General features: G+C 39.6%; 1 protein-coding gene across 1 annotated transcript; it reads right to left on the bottom strand.

Moving 5' to 3' along the window:
- Positions 1-3,670: 3,670 nt before the first annotated feature.
- On the bottom strand, positions 3,671-5,436 carry LOC133111541 (gastrin/cholecystokinin type B receptor). The gene has a single exon (XM_061221984.1). It carries the CDS (start codon positions 5,184-5,186, stop codon positions 3,879-3,881), a length of 1,308 nt encoding a protein of 435 aa, XP_061077968.1. The 5' UTR covers positions 5,187-5,436; the 3' UTR covers positions 3,671-3,878.
- Positions 5,437-9,517: the final 4,081 nt, after the last annotated feature.

Raw genomic sequence — 9,517 nt, 5'->3', positions numbered from 1 at the left:
AAAGAGGAGCAAGTCTACGGATTCATTGAAATGTATGGGAAATAATTTAACATCTAATTCCAAAGCTCCCATTAGCCTCAGATTGAACTGAAATAACAGTTTAATTTAAAGCTGGCCCCAGCCATTGGGGGGATGCACTCACTGATGTAGTCTACTCTCTCTCTTTCTGCTCTGTCAGAAGTCAGAAGACTTGTGTTCCTTGAATAGAAGCTGCCTGCTCCACCAGTTTATAAACACTGGGTTAGTGAAGTTCTTGACTCACTTGACTTTAAAATATGAATTGTGGTTTTGTGAAAGTTTGGAGTCCATATCTGCTGAAATGTATTTTCCACATTGCCCCTGCTTTTGTAAGTTTTGTAAGGATACATTTTGTAAGGATAAGGGCATCAGCAAAGTGAATGCAATGTAAAGATATTGTCACCTCTACAGCAGACCCACATTGAATGAATGGCCTTATAATGTTATTTCCGGCTTATTACAGTTACAAGAATTCTGTTTTTGTTAGATTTATAAAACTTTGCTTTTAAAGTATCATTAGGTCATATAGGAAAAGATGTGTACTAATGTATAAATGGGAAAATAATACTTAAAAAAAGAAAAGTAAAGTCAAATATATATCTGTACATTAATTGTTGTAATTACACCAAGAATAGTTTTTGTTGATATTTACTTTTTATTATTTTTATGATATTACATATATTTTACATTCATGAAACTTCGTTTTATGTTTGAGACACTGTGGAATCATGAAATCATAAATAAATATGTTCAAATGGGATTTACAAATGGGAAAATGACATTTTCTTTTGATGTAAAATATTTCTTAACGGGAGAGTGAGATAATGGAGAGGGACTGTTCCCATTGGAAGTAATATTCACATACGTACTTTTCATAGACAGCCTGCGACGAAAACTCACTAACATTTAGGTAGCTAGCTAGCAGAACATGGAGAACTATGGCTTGTTTTCATGTGATTGTTTTCATTAAAACATTCATAGCCATTTCGATTCACAAACCCAGCTCATTTTATCTCAAAAGGTCATACCCGATAATCTTTTTGAACCTTGGGTGTGCTATTTTGTACTATTTTGCCATAATGTTAGTCAGCTAAGAGCAACATTATATGTTCCTCCCTGTACAGCTATTGTGCAGTTTTACTCACTAATGTTGACATGCACAAGCAATTGCTGAAACAACAAGCCATGATGCCTGTATATTCCTTATGATACAGGCAGTACTGCATATTAACATATTCATACAGTGAGATGGCTTTCATCATTTTATGTGTCAGTGATGACGTCTGAAAAATGGTCTTGTGACCAACACCAGCAAAAAAAATATCCATTTACTACCAAATTCAAATATAATTTCAAAAGATAATTCTAATGCAATGCCATGTGCATTAAATACATACGCATTCATTTTGCCCCATTTAGGACATAATTGAAAATATTCACATAGGACACAAAACAAAAACCCAACCGTGTCTATCAGTAAGAAATGTATCTGACCAGAGTGATTAGGTTCGGGTCTTTGGAGTGAAATCATTACCTTCAGCTGCCCACACTTCTCTCTATGATCACTAATGAGTAACCGCCATTAGCTTTAATTGTGCTGCATGCTGATATTAATACCATAGTCATGGAAACCTTTGTATAAGCCTATCCACATTCAGGTTTATAGAAAGTGACAATCTTGTTTGTGCAGCAGCATGGGCCATACTACAATGAATCAAAGTAATTTTTTTGTTAAATTTACAAATGAAAGCTTCATTTGTTCTTTGGATTTGTGAAGCATTCTCCCTCTTTCACTGGGTTAGTCCATTCCAACCAGTATCAGTATTTCCACTATCAGAGCCTGAAAAACAGAACCTGTTGAACCCTCTCTAATGTGTCATTTGATCCAGCTTCCAATGGTAACTGCATTATCTTTTTTTTTTTTAAACATAGGTTGCTAAATGTAGGCCTACTGCATAAATGTTCCATCCGGAAGCTGTGTAGGACCAAGATGAAAGCTGTAAGCAGTCAGATTATCAGATCAGCAGTAACCGGGGAGGCCATTTATGTGTGAAAAATATACACTGTAATCGCCAGCCAACACAGAATTTGTCAGTAATACCAGAACACCATGGCACATGGATCAAGCAATCTCAGCCGTTTGACATAATCCCAGCCTGAACCACTGTATCATCGCTGGCATATTGCTTTAGCCTAGTTTCAGGTGGCAGATTTCTGTCTCCCCTGCATAAGTTATATGTCATATTCGGACTATAAAACTGGAATAAAATCAGCTGCTGACCGCCACCTCTGACCGTTTATTTATTTGTTTTTGCTTCAACACTAATCACAGCTGACTCTCTACATATGCCTGAGGCTCAATCCTAAACCCAAAAAACACCAATGCCACAAATGTTACACGTTGATCACAGAATATTTTTAATGTTTTTTTTAGAGCATTTTACCACTAACTACCAATTTTCTGTAATGTTACTTAGCTATCTAATTTGAATATCCTCATTCTTAAGGTTAAGCTTTTCTTTGAATGTTTCAAATATATTAAAAAGCACAACACCTATCCAAAAACACCATTAACCCAACTTTTCTGACCCCATTTTCATTTTGTTGACTTTTTACAGTGGGGATAATTTTTATATCTTACAAAAGATATAAGTGAAAAATACAGATCTTAACAGCAATTTAAGATATACGATATAAGATAATCATTTCATTTTAGCTAAGTATTTACACTTACAACCAAGATAAAAATAAATAAATATTCATTTAAATGTTAAATCTTGGTTTATAAGCTAACCTAAATATTTCATTTGGAACCCAAGATTTAAACTAAATACTTTAACATTTTACACAGATTTGTGGTAAAAAAATGTTTTTATAATATTGGTTTTGGAAAACCAAGATTTAAGATAAAAGCTAAATATATTACATTCAATTAAATCTTAGAATTTGAACTAAAAGATTTATGTCAGTTAAATCCGAGAAAATAAATCATATTAACTGTAAATCCTGAAGAAAATGCTATATTTGGGCTACATCTGAGGAAAAAAACCACGGAGAAAAATTTACATTTGGCACACCGTATATACCTGAGAAATGACCGTGTTTCACAAAACAGGGCAATATAAATTAAAGAAAATTTAGATTTCATGAGAAAAAATCATCAGAATACTCTTATTTCCAAAACAATTTCATGAGACTGCTTTCTCCAGTACTCTTGTCTAAAACATTCTATTGACATCAAAATGCATGCATAGGAGGATCTAAGAGCACATAACAACATAAAATGATGGCAGTCGGAAGTAGAAGATGGTACAGCATACCATTTAGAGCTACACCAGAAAAAGGACCTTAAAATCGATTAAAAAGAAACAGAGAGCCACTCCAGTGCAGATAAAACAGGAGTAATAGGTTCTCTCTTCTTAGTTTTGATAAGTAGCAGGCTTTCAATAGATTTTCTGGCAGGCCAGTAATAAGAACATTGCAGACTAGTAATACAAGCATAGACCAATTTTGATGAATTTAGAATTATGCATTCAGTTTTTTTCATTTATCTGTCGTGTATAGTAAGCTAACATCTATTTAAATAGATCACAGCCGATACAACACGAGCCATAAACATTTATTAAACATGACACAATAATATATTTCCGTTTCAACGATGAACAGCACGCTACACAATGGCCATAACCATAACAATGTAGAAGTGTATTTAGGAGTTGTGCGCTATCAGTCTTTACAATCAGCAACAAATAAACCACAACAGTTCATAATTCAATGATTAATGTATGCATTTAAGATATGACTTTTCAATTCGATCCAAAGTTTACCAAATTGAATCAGGTCCACGTGTCCAAATGGTGTTAGTCAAATACAGTTTCACACACAGTCACAGAAGACACGCTTTTGCTTATCGCCGAATTGGCAGTGAAACCTGCACAGGTTCGCCATGCGCGCATCTCCGCCCCACATTTTTCCGAGCTAGGGCGACTGTAAGATAAAAGCGTAGGCACAGAAGTTGTGCTGGTTGAAGATTGCGATAGATGTAAGCTGAAGACTGAGGAGAGTTTGGCTCTGTAGCTTTTTCTAAATTTTTGCGCAGACCTATACAGGTTCCCCACAAAGCAGTAACAGAGGGGATTAAGAGCCGAGTTTGTCAAACCCAGCCACTGTGCAAAAGGTCTCCCTTGCAGGATCCATTGGTGCTTCACATCGTCCAGTTCCTCATCTCCTCCTAAAGCATTTGGCATGTTGAAGTCGATCCAGATGTCAACTACGTATAGCGGCAGCCAGGACAAAGTGAATAGTAAAACTAGTGCGACGACCATCTTGGCAATTTTTTTCCGCACTTTTTGCCGAGAGACCGACTGCACCAAATTACACTTGTTGCACTCTTTGAATGTGTCACCTGTACACCACAATTTTCGCCCAGTCATAAAACAGATTACAAGATTGAATAAAACAGGGAATCCGTATAAGGCACAGAACAATAAAAAGTTATACCCCTGACGTAGTTTGACTTTGGGCCAGCTCTCCATGCACACTGTGATGGCATGCTTGCCATCCATCAACACCAGTGTCTTTGTCCTGTTCATGAAGACCAGTGGCAAACACAGTCCCGAGGACAGGGTCCATACCACACAAATCATGCAAATAATTTTTCTATTCGTGAAAAATGACCTGGCATGCAGGGGTTTGTGAACACTATAGTATCTGTTAAGACTGATCACGGCAAGGCTCAGAACGCTCGCCGACACTGACACAGCTTGAACAAAGGGGACTGCACGGCACAAAAAGTCACCGAAAACCCAGGCGTTATATACCTGATGACCAATATTAACAGGCATGCAAACGCACACCACCATCATGTCACAAACAGCTAGATTAATCAACAGTCTTCTGGTCGCTGAGACGGAAGCAAGGCGATTTCTTCTCCTGGTGAGGACTGCCAGTGCCATAATGTTGCCCCCCAGTCCGATGGTGAATGACAAAGTGTACATCACTACGAGTGCGATTGTTGCTGGCTCATGTCCTGCAAACAGAACGTCATCCGTGAAAGGGATCGCCTCCCGAAAATTATGACTCTGGTTTCTATGATGGCTCCAAAAAGAGAAATTCTTTGAAAACAGGTGTCCGAATTTTAAATAAATTTCTGAACGATTCATATTCATGCCTTCACATGCGGGTTGTAGCCTACTCCAGTAAAATCAAATTATGATCAGAAGAGTATGATCATCCAACGCTGTGCAAACGACTTTGTAAAAACAAAGATTTGTGTAGCTTTTTTTAAAATCCTTAGGCGATCAACGGAATCGGCAAAACCAATTAAATAAACCTGTTTCGGCGCATGGTTAAAAGGTTATCACGCAGGAGCGAATAAACTGGATTTATCAATGATTTTGTGAACGCAAGCAACAGTGCGACTGTGTGGTACCGCGCATCCTGAAGTCTTGTCAACTACACAGAGAGAGGGAGAGAGAGAAAACATTCCGACTACTGGCTATGGAAAGACATTATTTTCTGGAACCACAGATGGCAACCGTGAGCTTTAATCCGCACCGTTTTTGCGCTCTGGAAAGCGAGTGGGACCATTCGGTACTATTAAGATTTCAGGGAACTGGCCTATTGCCCTTTTTAGTAGTAGCATATCCGCGAGGCACACTTTTGACAGCTAAATAAAATACCGTCCAAATATGCTTTTTTTTTAACACCTAAATGGTGAAGCAGAAACAGTGTCAGCTACAGACATTTTTTAAAGGGAATAACCTTAATAACTGGCACCCGAGGACGTATGAATTGCGAAACACTGGGCATATCATAATTTATTTATGAATACATTTCCCGAACAAGTGTGAGAGGGCGAGAGAGAACTAGGCTAGAGAATAGCTACAAACAAATTGAAATATTTTATAAAGAACAAGGGGTGCCATGCCACTGCCAAGTGCAAATGCATCAACTCACACGGATTTAGCTTGCGCTTCCTCGCTTAAATATAGGTTATAGCGTGCAACGTTAATGTTAGGACCACACAATAAAAGAAAGTCTTTCTAGGCGTTTTATTTTAGTTCAAATGGATTTATGAAATTAGGATAACACTGCATTTTGCATTAAGCAATTCAAAATATATTATTTCACATTAGGTATCATTACAATGTGCTCATGCAGGCATTTAATCTCAATGGCCACCTCACCGCACAATCAATGGCGTACAGATCGATCGCGCTGATTCCCTTTGCGCAACGAGTTGACCCCCTTCGCAAAAGCTGCCCACAGGGCGAGGCAAATGAGTAACCACTTCATCTAGCCACACAGCAGAAATAATGAATCCAGAGAGTGGAACGGAAGATGCTGGAAATGAATACACCTTTGAAGACACCTGTCATTCTCATCTGCGACGTAGACAAAAAGCAACAGCAAACAAGCTGTCAAAATGATCAGAACAGCAATAAGAAACTCTTAACCAACACTAACAGAAATGGTTTGACATGCATTTGACATTTGTTCAGGAAGACACTACAAAGTAGGCTATACAACTTAAAAGGTAACGAGTTTACAGTTGTGGATCATGGTTATTATTCAAATACTTCCTTCAGGTTTTTTATGGCATCATTTTAAAACATCACTTTGATGCGGCAATCCTATGAATCGCTTGACTATTCTGCAGTGGGTGTAACTAAGTGAATAAATAGTGAAAATACATATGATTGCCATTAAAATATATGTGTAGCGGTCGGTCCGGTGGAGAACCGGGTTGTATCTGGCATGCTGGTGGAGAGGGCACACGAGCCTGCAGGATTGTGTCAACTAATTCGCTCAGATGCTTAAAGGTGTGCTCGTGTCCACGGTATAGGGCTGATCCCTTAGGCCTATTTTTCTCCTCCCTTTCTTTTCATTTTCTTGCCCCTAGCTCCATCGATTGGGAGAGGCTAGGAAAAGAGGACAGAAACACAAGTACACTGGAAGATGGGGAGATATGGATCCACAAGTCGATCATTTATACCTCAGATTTTCCTAAAAAAGACTTCCGCAAAGGGAGAATACTTTTATTCTTTATTTAGTGTTGGTGCGCTCTCTCACTCCATGTGGAAACCTACGGTGCAAACCCGGAATTGCGGCATCTCCCTCCCAGGGGTGTCGCACAGCCCGTGACAATGGCGGTGTTTCAAACTGAAGGCAAAATGACTTAAGGCAAAATGACGTCACAGTGATTTCACAATTACGTTTGGAAATGCCAATAGCAGACTCAAAAGGCAACAAACCGAGAATAAAGACGATAAACATCAAGCCTTAGTTAAGCGGCAGGACGTGAAAATGTTGCCTTTTGTGCTTTGTCATATTGTATGTCTGCAGTGTCATTGTACCATGGTAGAAGTGCATTCAGATGTTACATAATGATTACAAAATCATGAAGACAATTCTGTCACAATTGCTAACACTGTGTACAATAATCAAAGACAATAGAAATAATAGCATCTCAATGTGGAGAATATTTGATTTAAACTGGTAAAGCCGTCAGGAGTCATCAAACCAATGTTTAGTAATGGCCAAATGTGCTTCTGTAAAATGAGCACTGCAAGCGTGGACATTGGGACCAGTGTTTCAGTACAGAAAGAATGGTTTTCTGAACAACACTTTAATTTACAGTATAATACATTCACTTACAGAAGCAGTCTCTTATCCAGAATGACTTGCAATAAAAAAAGAACATAAGCGTATCCTCCAGAGCTTGGTGAACAAGTGTCACACCCAGCTAATAATATATCCATGTTCAGCTATGTGACTTTCACACTTGTGAGAAGGGGGCTGGAAACATCGGCCCCAAGACCCATTTAAACATCTGTACAAAACAACTCAAGTGTTACATATGCAAGACCCCCCCCCCCCCCCCCCCAAAAAAAAACAAAAAACAAATTGACGAATTGATTGCTGTGTCACACTGCATATGTGAACAAAAACAATGCAATGCAGCTCGGCTTGTTTAGGGAATAAACAATAATAGATTTTTTTTATTTTTTTTATCTGTAATGTACTGTATTGTAAAGGTGTTAGCTTCTGTAATAATGACATTCTACCTGTCACTGCAGGTTTACAGAATGTACTCTGCAGAAAGCAATTAAGCAGCACAGGACAAGCAATCTGGTCACACCGTCTTTCCTCCTTATGCACGCAAGCCTAGCATTTTCGGATGAAGATGCACTAATCAAACCAGCAGCTCTGAAAGAAAAGCAATGTTTCTTCCATTATTCACTCCGTGAACTCCAGTGTGGCTACATGGACTGCTTCAGAAGCATTTCTGTGTGGGTAAAACCCAGAAAACCCAGAACCCACTGCACCAGCATAAGGTCTGACAATCAGTCAGAGGATTTCATCCCGGTACCCAACAGCAGTCAGGGTACTGTTGGCTATGACATGGAGGTCTGTGCGACCCTCCAAGGATATGCCTCCCCAGACCATCACTGACCCACCGCCAAACCGGTCATGCTGGATGATGTTACAGGCAGCATAACGTTCACCACAGCGTCTCCAGACTCTTTTCACGCCTGTGTGAACCTGCTCTGATCGGTGAAGAGAACAGGGCACCAATGACGGACCTGCCAATTCTGGTGGTCACTTGGGAATACCAGTCGAGGACCACAGTCCTGGGCTGTGAGCACAGGTCCCACTAGAGGACGTCGGGCCCTCATATGCCACCCTCATGGAGTTTGGTCAGAAACATGCACAACAGTAGCCTGCTGGAGGTCATTTTGTAGGGCTCTGGTTGTGCTCCTCCTGTTCCTTCTGGCTCAAAGGAGCAGATACTGGTCCTGCTGCTGGGTTGATGCCCTTCTACAGCCCTGTCCAGCACTCCTTGTGTAATGGCTGGTCTCCTGGTATCTCCTCGATGCTCTTGAGAACCTTCTTGCGACCGCACGTATGGATGTGCCATCCTGGAGGAGCTGGACTACCTGTGCAACCTGATTGGGCTGCAGGTACCGCCTCATGCTACCAGTAGAGACAAGGACACTAGCAGAACACAAAACTAGAGAAGAATCAGTCAGGATGGATAAGGAGAGAGCAATTGTCTGTGGCCACCACATGCAAAGCCATTACCTTTGTGGGGGCTGTCTTGCTTTGGGATCTCCATTGCACCTGTGGTCAATTTCATTTGCACCAAAGCAGGTGAAACTGATTCACAATCACTTGTGCTTCCTAAATGGACAGATTGATATCCCTGAAGTTTAACTGACTTGGTGTTACACTGATGATTAATTGTTCCCTTAATTTTTTTGAGCAGTGTATTGCATACCCAGGGCTGTTTTCATGTTTTTGCAGGATCTTCTTGTCCATCAGACAGAATGTATTTATGTATATATATAAAAAAGAAAAAGAAAAAAGCTGCAACAGAACTGCTCTGCTGACGTCACAAGCACCTCCACTTTCAGCACTTTCAAACTAATCTGGCTTTCAACTCATTTCCTTGTCTTTTTAAAAGCTGTGATGTCTTAAATTACCATCATCCTTT

Source organism: Conger conger, chromosome 2 (genome assembly GCF_963514075.1).
Source record: "Conger conger chromosome 2, fConCon1.1, whole genome shotgun sequence".
Classification (NCBI taxonomy): domain Eukaryota; kingdom Metazoa; phylum Chordata; class Actinopteri; order Anguilliformes; family Congridae; genus Conger; species Conger conger.
Note: the sequence above shows the minus strand (reverse complement) of the source record. Positions and strands in the feature narration are given on the sequence as shown.